The sequence below is a fragment of the Halyomorpha halys genome, unplaced genomic scaffold, assembly GCF_000696795.3.
Source record: "Halyomorpha halys isolate HHAL.00 unplaced genomic scaffold, Hhal_1.1 Scaffold104.1, whole genome shotgun sequence".
Lineage (NCBI taxonomy): Eukaryota > Metazoa > Arthropoda > Insecta > Hemiptera > Pentatomidae > Halyomorpha > Halyomorpha halys.
Window position 1 is genome coordinate 403,863 of NW_027107578.1, and position 15,053 is coordinate 418,915.

Consider the following 15,053-nt stretch of genomic DNA (forward strand, 5'->3'; position numbering starts at 1 on the left):
CCCAAATGTGTTTTTAAACTGAAAAAATACTTTCTCTTATATCTCCTTAAGTTAAAAATCAATTCCTTTCATGGTTTATAATTATTCATTTCTCACTACTAGTAAAAATGTGAAATGGCATATCATTTCAAACAAAGTTAAAGGTACTTTAGAGAAAGCAATTTTGTAATTTCGGCATTTAAGTCATTTCAAAGCATTTAATGAGGATAAAACCTAATGGATATTAAAGACGATTTAATTGTACATTGATATACCAAGTTTAATAAAAATTGTTAGAGGTATTATAGGAAAATTGATCCTATAATGTTGCACTTTCGGTCAGTTGATTATATTAATAAAGTTTTTGACACACACACAGACCACCTGCCTTAAATATGTAATTTTAGTTTCGAATGACTATCTTTTTGAGCTAGGCAGTTCACAGACCATTTTGCGAGACTTGGTTATTTCGACTTAGGGAACCTCAAAACATGTATTCCCGCTGCAAACTCAAACTTGAAATTTTACATGATTGCCATACTTATTTACTGTATATACCATAGGTAAGTGGAAGTAAAAATACATAGGACCCTTCAATATTCAATTAGGAATGAGTAAATAAATACGCATATATTGTGACAAAAAACAGTTTATTATACACAAATACTTAATAACGTGCTTAACTTTTGGTAGTGGCATAGAAGATTATGATAATAAAGGTATCATAAGCCTATACGTATAAGAATATCTTACATTTACCAGCTACAATTACAATGTGATCCGAGGCACATATTTTACAATCATTAAATTTATTTAGCGGAAATCTGTACAATCATTTAGTACCTGTTAATATTTAAAGAATAAACATTTAGATAATATAACAAACATAGTTTTTTCTTTACATCACAATAAATAAGTGCACTTCAGACATAATGGACGAACTCTTTAAACACTGCAGCCTTAATTTCATAACCATGCACTTATGGTACTTTCCAAGATACATACAAAGATACTAAAAATATGATTTCCTTTAAAACATTATTTATAAATATACATATAACGATTACATCAACAATACAATTAAATATGTATACATTATATCTTACAACTAATAAAACTAAAAACTAAAAGTGGTATAAACAAATTTTATCAGAAACGTACACAGGGAACATCATTTCCGATACGAAGGAATGAAAACAACAATAGTGACAAAACAGTTTTTACAAATATACATGGATTTTATTATTTTTAATCCTCATTTTTTATTTTTTAAATCAAAATGAAACATAACCAGCGCATAAAATAAAACATTTCTTTCACCATAATCGTAATAAGGCATGAAAGAAATAGGTGTGAACCAGGGCTAGGTAAACTACAACTACTTTAGTTTTATCAACAATTAAACTCTGCCTTTATATTGCCCAGCTGCTAAAAATATAGCTAGAGCACAATGTTTTGAAGGAATCTCATTAAAATCTAGTTACTGTTTTACCTAAAATGAAAAACGTTTAGAAGAAAATCTACAACCTGAGATGGTAAAACATATCACAATAAATCTGATTAGTACTTTTAAATAAACAAACATGCTGGTTAAGCCTAGCAACTTTGCGAATGGTCTGTCCATAAAAAGGCGCTTCTACTAACTAAATCACTTAGAGTAAAAGAAAAAACCACAAAGTAATCCTGGAATCCAGTTTCAAGATTAAATGATATAATGTGGGACCATAAATTAAAAAGAATTAAAGAATAATTCATTATTAATGATTTTATGAATTACATTAATTCGACTTTGTTTCTGATATAGCTTTAATAAGAGAATATACATGTTTTTACACTTTTCTTTCACTTCCTTACAGAAGTAAAAGAAAAATAAATGACAATCTGAAACTGGAAAAATACTAAATTATTAAAATTATAAAAATATATTCATGGTCCAAAAATCACATTTTATAAATTAAAACAGACTGATGCATGCATCACCATTAGATAAAGAGAAACATAAGAACCAATGTTAATTGGATCTATATAATGATTTTTTTTTTTCCCCATTCGCTATTTGGTTTTAACCATTTCTTATAAACAATTGTAACACTAATGATTAAATATCCCTATGAGCTTTAGCTATTCCGACTGAAGAACAGTTCAACATATCATGGCCCTGTTATCTGGAGTGACAGCGACGGAGGGCTGATGCTGGCATGCGGGGCCACATTTAGAGCAGCATGGCAAGCACTCTGTAATTGTGAAAGGCACTTCTCTGATGGTAGCTCCGCTCATCCAAGGGTGAGAGAGGCATTCCAGGGCGGTCAATCTGCATCTATAATCAGAAGAATTTGCTAAGTATTGTTGTGATCAAAATTTAAAAATAATAATAGAAATTAAATTAAACTGAATGAATGACAAAAATAAATTAACAGATAAACTTTTGTAACCAGGCTATGGAAGATTAATATGCAAGGAAGGCATAACAAAAAGGTACCACAGGACTAAAATTTTATATTTAGCAAAATTGGAAGGAGTGATAAAAAACAAGTGAAATTTATTAATTGCTTTATTGCATGGAGTAATAACTCATTGCTAGGGTCAAAAATATTTATTGCCAACTTCCATGAAAGCTGATGGAGAAATAAGATAATTTATAAATTTTAATTTAACAAAAAATGTATAAGTGTAAATTAAATTTTATTCCACCATGCTTTCCAAAAATATTCTAATTTATAAAAAGAACACCCTTAGGGTAAAAGAAACTGTCATTTAAAAGAGCCTGTGAGTGATATAGTACCTAAAAGTCTAGCAGAAATCAGATTGGGTTAGTTTTTTTGAGCAAACACAACCAAGCTGATTCTATAATCATAAAATTCATGTTAATACTAACAAAATTTTCATTTCAGGATGAAGGAGAAGTTTTATTCAACTAAAAGGGTTTACTCTTACAGACCGTTTATCAATAATATAGTTGGCCAGGAAAAATTGTATTATAAGAAACTAAGCCTCAAAGAATTATTACCTTGGGTCAACAACAAGCGTTGACTGGATGAAGTGAATAGCTGACGAAGATACTCCAGAAAACAGCTCATCTGGGAATGTGAGCGCGCATTGGGATATGTTGCAGAATGTTTCTTGTTTGTTAGATCCAGCAAAAGGAGAATAGCCAGTTAAAAGGACGTAGGCCAGTACACCCACTGACCAAATGTCTGTTGATAGGGATATCGGCTCGTACGACAACACCTCGGGGGCTGCAATCAAAATTAATAATTATTTTAAACCTTTAACATTTGAATCAACATTAAAAAGAAAGCTTTCATTAATATCATGTAGCATTAGATTTATAAAATGATATTCATCTTTGTAATAAATGCAAATAAATTAATAAATAAAATAAAAGAAAAACAAAACAAGTTCAATTGATTAATAATAAATAAATTGATTTATTATTACTTAATAAAAACTGATAAAGAAGCTTTATATAAAAATAAATCCAAAATTATATTTGGATTATGACTTTCACATAGAAATTGTAAATGCAATAGACTATAGATAATTTGAATTCAAGGCTCCCTCCTCCACTTTCAAAAATTATAAGCCTCCCTCATCCATGGACCTGTCATTTGTTTATATACAGAATGCGATATTTGAGTATGCTTTCAAACTGTGTTTTTTGAATTTGTCAAATTGAAATGAGCTCATCTTCATAACAGCTTGATAAAGAATGGCTTTGTTAAACAAACAGGAAATACAAAGAAGCCATCAAAACTGTGAAAATCATTTAATTCACTAGACTCATTACAGATACTCATACAGAGGACTTCGTTCATTATATCAGTTTACATGATGCCTTATGTGATTCTGAACTTTTAATTTTTTTTTTTATTATTTATTTCCATCCAACACTTCCTTTTGGACAATACAGGTATTTACAGTAGAGGGATATCACGCGTGGCTGTGTAACAACAAATTACTGCAACTAAAGAATTACAAAATTTAATATTCATCATTAATAAATAAATCACTTCTTATATCCCTGGCAGAGTGGAGTGTCCATATTCCACTAGTTGTCTTCTTCTTTGATCTCCAAGGTTAAAGTGAACTGGACCATCTGCTGCCTCCCATAGGTAAAAGAAATCCTTGAACCATGGGAAGTCCTCCTCACTCACCAACCAAGGAAAATGCTCCTCAGTGAGGATGTAAATTCTAATAGTTCTCATCCTCCTTGTGTGTGAGGATATAAATATATATTTATTTATTTGAAGTGGTAATAAAAATATTACCGATGTTGAACTGTTGGCCAATTAAGATGGGAATAAGGAAAAATTACTCCAATCACATTGAGTTAGGAAAAGTCTAACGAAAATATATCCTCAGGGCTGATGTATAGAAAAGATGATTTCTGCTAATAGCTCACCATCATGCAAATTCATTTGACAATGCTAGATAGATCACTCACTCAAAAAAAAATTTCTGACTTTTTTAAAAAAGTCCCTTAGGTTTTAAATTATTGAGTTAGTCGACTGTATATCAGAATCACAAATAACAAACACCAGACAGTCTGGCAAATAGTAGAACTTAAATGCTACATTAGAAACAATGTTTACAGTACCAAACGACTTTAAATTTAATTTACGAACTTACCGACATAATCTGGTGTCCCGAGGATTTCCCTAACTTCAATTCCATCTTGAATTACACGAGATATCCCAAAATCACACAAAATTATATCTGTGTCAGGATAGTCTCGGGTAAGGAGCATGTTTTGAGGCTGAAACAGAAATTTAAATGGATGCTCAATTATGGACCAGTAAATCCTTTACAAAACATAATATTATTTAAGTATCAAATAGGGGTAGTAATTCAATTTTATTACTATAGTTGAATCTAAATAAGAATATTTTTGTTCATGTTGGCATTAAACTGATCAAAACGTTTACCTTAAGGTCTAAGTGGGCTATGTTGTGATCGTGAAGGAAGACTAGGGCCTCGAGTACCTGCCTCATCACCGTTACAGCTTCCATCTCTTCTAGGCCATCCTGTACATCCACTACTCTTTGCAGTTCACCACCTGCAGCTCTGTTAACAAATTAATAAAGTCACATGAGTCAACATTATAGAATAAGCAAAACATACTTAATTTCAATTCACATCAATATAATCCATTTATGACTGACTTTAATAATTAATTGTAGAATAACAGTAGTGAACTTGGGAATTCCACATACTAAATTTTGATGATAAAAACATTTTTTTATTAATTTTTTTATTCTGATATATATCTAACGGACTTCAGCTCAAAGTATTTTTTTAACCAACTTCAAATCTATAAAATATTTCAACAATATGTTTGTGAGTACAAATGTAGGGAATATGGTATAAAGTTTATAAAATAATCTAAAATTTCTGTTATTGGTATCGTTTTGTATAAATAATAATAAATCAAAATTGTAAAACTTCATTAAGCTGAATATTCAGAATGTACTAATAATTGAAATAATAAGGGTCTTTAACTAATTTTATGCAGCCGGTTGGGATTGATAAACTTTAAATTTGATTGATCATTGATTTTAGAAAGGATATGAACACCAAGAAAAACTGTCTCATTACAATTTAAATACTTGGAAATTCTAAAAATTAAAATATATTCTATGACAAAGTTCTTTAAATTTTCATATATTTTTTTTCTATCTTCATGGATTTGAATTAATAAAAAAAAAAAGATAAAAAAAATAGGATTTTGGATATCTTTCTACAATAAATTATTATTGTATTATATATTCAAGACCCAATTATATTCATTTCAAGACAACAAAACCATTGGTATAAAAAATTATCAAACAAGCCATTACAATAAACCATATATTAAAAAATGATATGTAGATTACTGGCCATAGATCCAATATGAGGAAGATATGTGTGACATTCTAACATTGAAAATATAATAAAAATAACATAAAAGAGCTGCACTAAGTAAATATAGTAATTCTTGACTTAATTTTGTTTTCTTTTTCTGATACTTTCAATGCTTATTATCTTTTTTGCACCAATTCTTACCTTTGAAATGTCATATTTTATGTTTTTTATTATCATTTGTTATTTTTTAATTTCTTGTCATACAGGGTATTTGTTTTTCACTATTTTATGCTTATTATCATGTTTTTTATTTTCGGCCTTGATTTAGGCTTTTAGGCTGAAGCATCGACACAAATAAAAGAAGTCTCACTTATTTGTATTTATTATTACTGTAATAACAGGACCTAGGACCATATTTTCGTCATGAATTAAAAAAATATATATTGATTAAATCCCACCTTATAAAAAAAAAAATTCAAGTTCTTTTGTGAACACTTAATAGAGTGAAAATTAGTTGTAGAATTTTTCCTTCTGAGAAGTGGATATATCAACTTTTGATTGAAAACTCCTCATACATACTGATGATGTCAGAGGTGGAGGAATTAGTTTCACACACGGGTGCCAGCGCAAAACGGTTATGTAGAAATTGGAATAAATGCTACAAGTAAACCCCTAAGAGAACTCTGGCATTAGATATGTTTCTTTCTTCGCTTTAATTTATTTGAACTTTAAGGGATACCATGTTCATTTGTACAAACAACATAATATTATCAAGAAAGTCTATTCAACAAACAAAATTGGTAAAGTACCAGTTACGTTACGTAATACGTAATTATATCATTCCAGTTTATAGTTAAAATTCAGCTATCTGTAAGCTTATATTAACCTTGAATTTTACTCGTTGAGACTTCATAGCTAGGCAGTACATGAGCGGATGTTTTGGTCGGGTATGAATTTTCGATGAGACACGGGGAACTGAGTAATTTGAGGCATGAAAAAAAAAGAAAAATTTGTTTAGATATTCGCTCAAAAAACTTTACAAATTCAAAAACGGGCAGAATTTTTTCAATATTTAGAGCTCAAATTGTTCTGAACATTCTGCGAATATTATTGTTTTATTTGAGCACAAAATAAGTGTTTAGCTTAAAATATGTTTATATATGCACACCCGTGCATGAGTCCACCCGGACTGACTGAACGAATTTGAAGCAGTTATTTTCAGGATCTCGAGCTCAACTTAGTTCAAAACATTCACTCTATCTAGTTGAATAATTTGAGCGATCAAAAATAATAGGCTGATACGTCGCGTAAGTATCCCATGGCGCCGTGGAAGCTAATCTTAGAATGAGGATTGATCAGTACCTAATTCGTGTGCAATCTCAAAAATTTTCATTTTTTGGCTTTAAAAAGGTCCACATTCTTGCATAGTGATGCACGCATCGAAATCTTTAAAACCGAATTCGACTTACCTCTACAAGAGTTCTGAAACCCCTCATATTGTTTTAATGATTTTTATTAAAATTCCGGCAAGAATCGAAATTGATATTCGTCACTTCTCCATGAAATTCTCTTTCATTTGATACCTCAATCGTATCGCCCTAGAGAGCCGTAAAAGGGATTAATAGTACCATAATATATATACGATAAATTGATAAATAAACTAGCCCAAATGAAAACTGAATTTATAAAGGAAAAGTCCCCTATACTTGTGTGACTGGAATCTATGGACTTTAACACATAGTTTTTAAATCGAATAATGCCAATAACTAATATATTCACTTACAGTTCTAAAACAAGCGCCATCTCGGTAGATGTTTCATATACTTCGACAAGCCTGACTATCCTGTGGCTGTCATCACAGAGCCTGAGGACCGCTACTTCGTGTAAGATTTCATCCCGCTGGTCCATGGAGCGCCGTCGCTTCCTGATGAATTTACCAGCGTAGGCGACTCCAGTCACTTTGTGGACTAGCTTCCTCACTGCTGCGAACTTGCCTCTGAAAAAAAGGATATATAAATAAGTATAAAAGTAAGAATTCCTTTCCACCTAAAAATAAGATAGTTTACAATTAATCAGCAATATCTATGAGTGATATTAAATATTAAACATTGGAGAGATCTCATTCCATCAAAGAAACAGAACCATCAAATGGTATAAATAGACCAGGAAGTGGCCTGATACTATTCATTAATTGCGACGAATTATTTTTTTTTTTAATAATTGATGTTTCGAGTTTTCCTTTAAAACTTGTGAGTATGTATTTAAACATTTTTTTTTCTCGGCCAAGACTGCCATTGGAGTCCTATACTGCTTAACAATGATTGGGGGTCAAAAGTTTTCATTTGTGGGACCGCCACTCAATGAAAAAAGTCAACGTCCCAGGCCGGATTCGAACCGACACCGCCAATAGACATCAAATTGGTAAGACGTGTCTTAACCACAGGCGGCCCTACTTAAACATTAATTGCCCCTTTCTTTAGTTCTTTTTTATTTTTTATTAGAAGTTAGTTACCTTATGATTTATGATATGATAGGTGATTGTATATTATTATTATTATTATATTTGATACAACCATGATTGTATCTCTATAACATTCATTCAAACGTTGTGGTTATGCAAACATTTTTTTTTTTTTTATGATTATTATTGTCACTCTGTTTTTCCAATTTATATCATTAGAGATATTTTATTATGGTTTATATTTTATTATATTTTATTTTATTATATTATATATTAATTCCATAATTTTTATTTTTTAAATTTTGTGTTGAATTAGTATTGTTTTAGAAGTAGAAACGGACAAAATATTTGTGCTCTCCATGTTTTAATTAATTGAAGAATTTCCTCAACATTCGCAATCAATAATTAAGTCAAGTTTAAGACTGTGTATTTTAAAATTCAATCAATTGAGTGTAAATGGTTTGTTTCAATTTTTTTTTTCAATAAACTTTAGAGGTTTATTTTTATTTAACACAGCACAAATGTACATTTACAAAGGCATTATAGGTTTGGGTAGTTAATTAAGAAATATCTAATAAAAATTCTAGTACGAAAGTTTAATTTGTATATGTGATGTAGTATTTATTTCTATGAAACCTAGTTTGCCAAAACATTTTCTTCTATTCGTAGTGTTCCTTTTTCTTATGAAAACAGAGATTGGATGCAGGCTTTTGTTGCTTTGTTTCTAAAGCATTTTGGATTAATGGCAAGTGGGAAAGGTATAGGATCCGGCTTAAATGCATTTTGTTGCCATGATAATGTGGGCCATCTTGATCTTGACCTTATCAGCTGAAGTCATTATCAAGGACGCCGTTCGTTTTTATTACTCGTCGTCATTGATATATTCACCATTGCTTCGATATTTGAATAACTGATCAGCTAATTTACTTTATAATTTAATCTAAGCTTAGAAATTAATTTTAATTAGCTACTTTGGTCAGAGTATTTTACTACCGTTCTTGTTGGTTTTATACTTTCCCTCAATACTTCGTGGTAATCCGTCTGTTATTAAAATAATTACATAATATTCTATTTAAATAAATGGAGTATCATTAAAGCGGGTCGTGGACTTAAAAAGACATGAAGCGAAATTTGTAAAAGGGAATAAATCAAGTTTTGATAAAGTATTAATTTTTGTGATGAAAATTGAACAGTTTTTTTTTTTTTTTTTTTCTGTTTTAAACAAGAGCAAAACCATTGAAGAATCCATCTGAATGTAAATTAGGAGAATATTAATACTTTCTTGGGCGGGGCGATGTGGATATGAGGCGCGTGGGGGTCTGATCACCAGTTGCGAAAAAGGAAGGAGGCCATTCTTGTGAAATTGAAGAATCGCTAACTTGAATTACAATGGATTTTAATAACGATACCAAAAGTAGACTGTGCTCTATACAGCGAAAGAAAAAGGCGGCGTGCGCAGTACGTTATCTCCTTTCTACGTTTTGTTGCCTATCTGGAGGCATAGTAGATACTAGTGATGAAGAAAAGAAACATATTAAATCCGCTTAATGTGGAGGCTGTAGAGGTAGGTTAGGTTAGAGAAAGTGAACACACCACCAATTACGTATATTTATACATTTACAAGCCTAAATAGTGAATGAATATCTGCTACGTAGTAGTAGTAAAATATGGTATTTTACTTATTGTAATATTGTTTATTATAATGTGAAAATTTACTAAACAGCTACTACTAAATAGCACTATATTCAAGTATCGGAGAATCAACTCCACGCCTCTATGGCCTCTAACCACAATACTGCACCGGCGTTCAAAAAAAGCGACTTTTATAAATAAGAACGAGCCGAAAACATATTACAATACGTAATCGAGATGCATACATGACATTATATTATTCTCTTGTACTTTATGTTGGTGTTTTCAGTGTAAAGTAATTTTATGAACAATTCCCAGTAGATTTGTGAAAGAATAAATCAGAAATGTACATTAGAGCATGACGCTCGAATTGGATTTCAGCCAAGACGTAGCATACCGGAGCTGTTTACCGGCTCACTTTTGCCGAAATGAGGCGCCGTACTAATAAAAACTGATAAATCGTTATATTTTAAAAATAAATCGATACAAGAAATGAGGCATTATTTAATACGAATAAACCTTTTTTTTTACTAACAATTATATATTCAATATATAACGATATGAACCTGAAGAAATACCGAAATAAAAATTCATATTTGAGAGTTTCTCAAGGTGCAAATAACGAATATCAATTATGTTCCTACCATATAAAACATCATAATATGTATGATAGCGATCAGGAGAAATCAGACACGCTCGGCTGTCATCGATTTTCCAGTATAAACCGCTGTCTTTATTACTCCATTTTACTCCTTTAGTTAATTATAAAGCATCCATAGTTCATATTTATACATTTTGTATTACTTATTAAGAATGCTGAATGGTTAATTATTTCCAATTAAAAAAAAAATAAAGTTACATTGGTGGAAGACTTTTTTCCGTTTAATTATATTTACGAATTTAAGATGCCCAATTAAACTAATTCAATTAGAATAGGATGATATTAAATACAACTTGATTGTATATAGATGTACCGAGTTTAATAACTTTTTGATTAAAAAAAAAAATCAAAGATAGATTTTATAAAGTTTGGTCGGTAAATTTTATCGAAAGAGTTGCAGTAAAATTTCTGAAATATGCAATTTCAGTTTTGTTTTTGAGCTTAGCGTTTGGTTATTTGGACTCAGGGGACCTCAATACCATCACAAACTGAAATACCAAATTTTGTACGACACTTTTATACTTCTCCATAACATTGTAAATATTCCATACATAGGTAGATGTAAATTAAAAAAGCTGATAAGTATTTGATATAACCTTACTTATCATATTAGAAGAAGTAATTTTCCTAAAATTTACCCCAGTCTAACTATTTTAACAGCTCAGGCTAATAATAAAATAATAATTGGAAAACTGAATAAACTAAATTATTTAAATACCTTATATAAAAATCAGATCCGGCCCGGAGGACCCAATGATTCAAGATCTGTTAATTTTAACTCACGCCAGAAATGAACCCAGGGGAGGAAACCGCCATATTAGCCTAACAGACGGATAGGGATTAGACTGGAAATAGTGGCCGACGGACTGTAAAAGAAAGGGGATTTATGTAGCAGTGGATGGAGGGACAGAAATAGGATGGCGGGATTATATGAATCATAAAGGCGATGGAATGTGGCCGCGGTGCCAGTTCGCTTCGAGTTATTCTAAAGCTTGGCGGTCGCGGTTGACATTGAATGCGCAGCCTTCACCTTACGAATTGCGGCGGTTGGATTTCGCAACAAAAATATACAGACGCAAAAAAAAAAAAAAAAAAGGAGGATTTAATGCTTATACTGCAATATAAGGAATTATAATGCTGAACGTCTTGCAGAAAGAGATTTTCTTTCTAGAAAAAAAGAAGTTCTTTTATAGGTGGCAAAATGTCCTTAATTCCCAATTTGAACCAAGTTGGTTTCGTTGTTCTAATTCTATTCCGAAATTTGTTGCCCTCGTAAGACTTTATCATAGCAGTCAATTAAAAAAAAAAGAACACATGCCATGATAATAATTATTTTTTTATAATGGATATTTGCAAATATTAAATCTTAAGCAGTAGTCAGAATATATATTAAACTTTGGACATTTACTTGAAATCAAATTTTTTGAATGTTTTGATGAAAATAATTTTGTATCCTTCATGATGAACAATAAGTTCTTTAAGGGTAGTTAGTGCAAGATGGCTGATGTGCCCAACAGATTTTATTTTTTTATATATGGCATTATATCCTTAAATGAGGGATAGATGGAAACTACAATTACACATGATCTACAGAAAGAAATAGTTACCCCGAAGGCAGGCCGGAGATCGTGAGAAGAGAGACAAGAACAATCATAGGAAGGCTATTAGTCTAATGATATCCGACCCATGGCTAAGTTAGCTCTGGTCTCAGGATCGGGGTAAGGACATGATAGACTGGTCGTGAAAACCCTCAGGTAACAACACAAATGGCATATTTACTGGACTATTTCGACAATTTCCTTCCCATACAATCATAATCCGAAAGTTAAGGGTTCATAGGATAAGAAAAAAAATGGTATCCTACAGTATTGTGGAGAACCGGCTCATTTCTAGAATTACAATAACATTTCTTTATTTGAAGGTCTCGAGGCCATCTTTTCCGACGCCTTGGAGAATTATCAGGAATTCAAGAGGAAGCAAGGTTAGAAACAGGTAGGTTTGGGAGGTTAGGGAGTTTATCATGGAAGGATTGATAACTGGTTCAGGCCAAACATAGAACATTGAGGTCCTAATGGATAATTTTGTTTGTGACAAAGTAACGAGCATTGAGGATGTTACGAAGGATTTTGGATTATAAGGATTGAATATGAGAGGAATGCGATAGTTTAGCGGAGCAATAAATCTTAACTCCGTAAGTCTAAATAGTTGCATAATTTTAAATAGTATATTTTGTGTTATATTTATGTAAATAGGTGAAAATATTTTAAATAAAAATTATTTGTCAATTGAATAATAAGTTATTATAACAAGTGTCCTACCCCATTACTTTACTATACATAGGTTTCCAATAAAAAAAAACAACATCGAACTGATATAACGTTTTTAACCTTTAATAATAAAGTCACAGAAAAACAGTAGTCAGTCCCGGTTATACAGTTGGACAGTTTTCAGCCAGAGGTGCAACTGTCTCAGCTACTTCCATGGGGAAAGTTGCCGTCACGACAGCATTAATTATCGGGGTAGTAATATCGCACTAGATCTGGCGTGATAGTTGACAATACATATAATAAAAGTGAAGCTGGTGTCACGTTAACTTCCACACGTATTCGCCTTCGTACTTTGACGGTTGGGAGGGTAAACACTGTTCTTATATGTTGTGTTTTTATTGTTTAGTTCAAGACTTCCGAATGAACGGACTGTATCTAGGGTTTTCAAAACTAATGTGTTGTCCACTTATACCATAAAATATTGGAGAGCGCGGTGGCACAGCGGTAAGACACTATGCAATTATCTCCAAGGACCTGGATTCGAATCCTATGGTTATGGCTATCAACTATCCATAAGATGACCCTATGGATTCTAGAGCCCTCCTGGGGTCCACCCAGCCTCATAAAGTGGGTAACTAAATTGGGGAAAAATCAGGTTGAGCGTGATCTTGACAAAATCACCTCCTTGTAAAACCGTTGGTCTAAAATCAGTGCTTTTTAAGTTCTGATCCCATGACAATTCAGGAAGTTTCGACCCAGGGGTCGTGGCGTCCACATTATTATTATTTACTATTGAAATAAGAATAAATATACAATTAATAGCAACATTTTAATAATCTTATTATTTTTTTTTTTATTACCATACCGACATTCTTGATAGGAAACTGGTTTTGTACTTTTTCAAACTGGGGTCAATTAAGTTGGAATAAAAAAAAATTAAGTGTAATAAATGAAACAATAAAAGTTAACATAAACGTATACTTAGGACTTTTGCATTCTTTATTTATATTATTCTTTCAATGGACTTCATCATTTTTTCTACCAAAGCCATACATACAGAGAACATAACCTAGAAACAAACTGTATATCTATTGCCTAACAGATAACACATTTTTAGCTAATAAGATCGATATAGGATTATAAATCGATAAGAGGAAAGGCGTGGTCTATTTCAAAACGTAACGGTACTGTCCCGGCTTGGGCAAGTTAGTGGGTCGTGAGCTAGGCGACTACTCGGCCTTCGTTATGTTGTTTTGGAACCCGACCTGCGAAATGCCAAATTGTTGGAAAGCGAAATACATTTTCTTTTTACTAACATAGCACGAGTAGAAAAAACAAAAACAAACTGGTAGTTATTGACGTGAAACGGGTAAATAAAGCAACGATTAGGTACACTTTCCTCCTTGCCCTGAGATGAATTTACATTTTAATGTTATAGAGATTTTTTTTAGAGAAATAGAACCGTAATTCTAATTCAAATTCTCCTTTTTTGTTTTAAATACAAGCATGTATGTATGTAAAAAACTTCCGTAAAAAAAATTTTATTATTTTTTTTAAAGAATTTTTTAATTGAACTGAGTAATAGTGAAATGGATAAAAGTTTTTTTTCATACTCTAACTGTTCTCTATAATTCTGATTTTAATAAAAATAAATATATAAATATAAATAAATAGATTAAATGACCAGAAATGACTGGTTCAATAAACTGCCTGCTGGAAAAACTTCTTACCCTTTCCATCTTCAAACTAATCCAGTTCTACTACAAAGCTTGTAAGAGTTAATCCTAGTGGTTGTTACAGTTATAAAGTAGATAATGTTTCTAATTATTAATCTTAATTTTTATTTTTTGTAGTGTGTAATAATTAATTAATACAATTATTTAAAAGAAAAAAATGTTTCCCCTCTAAACATCGCCTCGTGTTATTTTTTTACTATTGACAGATCCTCTAGAACCTCAAAAATATATTATATATTATCAAGTGCAAAGAAAACAGCACACAAGAAAACTTGTGCTACTAACTTCAAGAATCCAGATTCAAGGTAATTATTAATTGCATTACCTTAGCCGTGAGTCAATCCTGTGTGTGTGCGTAAAAGTTACATGACAGCAGGAAGAGACTTAATAAAAAAAGGAAAAAGGTAGATAAAAGAACATTCTCAGAATGACTAAACAGGACTGGCTTTATTGGGTACGGTACGTCTATATATATA

At 31.4% G+C, this 15,053-nt stretch overlaps 1 protein-coding gene across 2 annotated transcripts in view; it reads right to left on the reverse strand.

Moving 5' to 3' along the window:
- Positions 1-612: 612 nt before the first annotated feature.
- The window catches only part of LOC106677600 (death-associated protein kinase related), a 259,438-nt gene continuing 244,997 nt past the window's right edge, over positions 613-15,053 (reverse strand). For both annotated transcript variants that reach the window (XM_067045961.1, XM_067045960.1), the window contains 5 exons: positions 7,604-7,816; positions 4,905-5,043; positions 4,609-4,735; positions 2,987-3,215; positions 613-2,296 (listed from right to left, as the gene is read on the reverse strand). In XM_067045961.1, the coding sequence (XP_066902062.1) occupies positions 2,122-2,296; positions 2,987-3,215; positions 4,609-4,735; positions 4,905-5,043; positions 7,604-7,816 (883 nt within the window). In that variant the 3' untranslated portion in view covers positions 613-2,121. The remainder of the gene's footprint in view (positions 2,297-2,986; positions 3,216-4,608; positions 4,736-4,904; positions 5,044-7,603; positions 7,817-15,053) is intronic.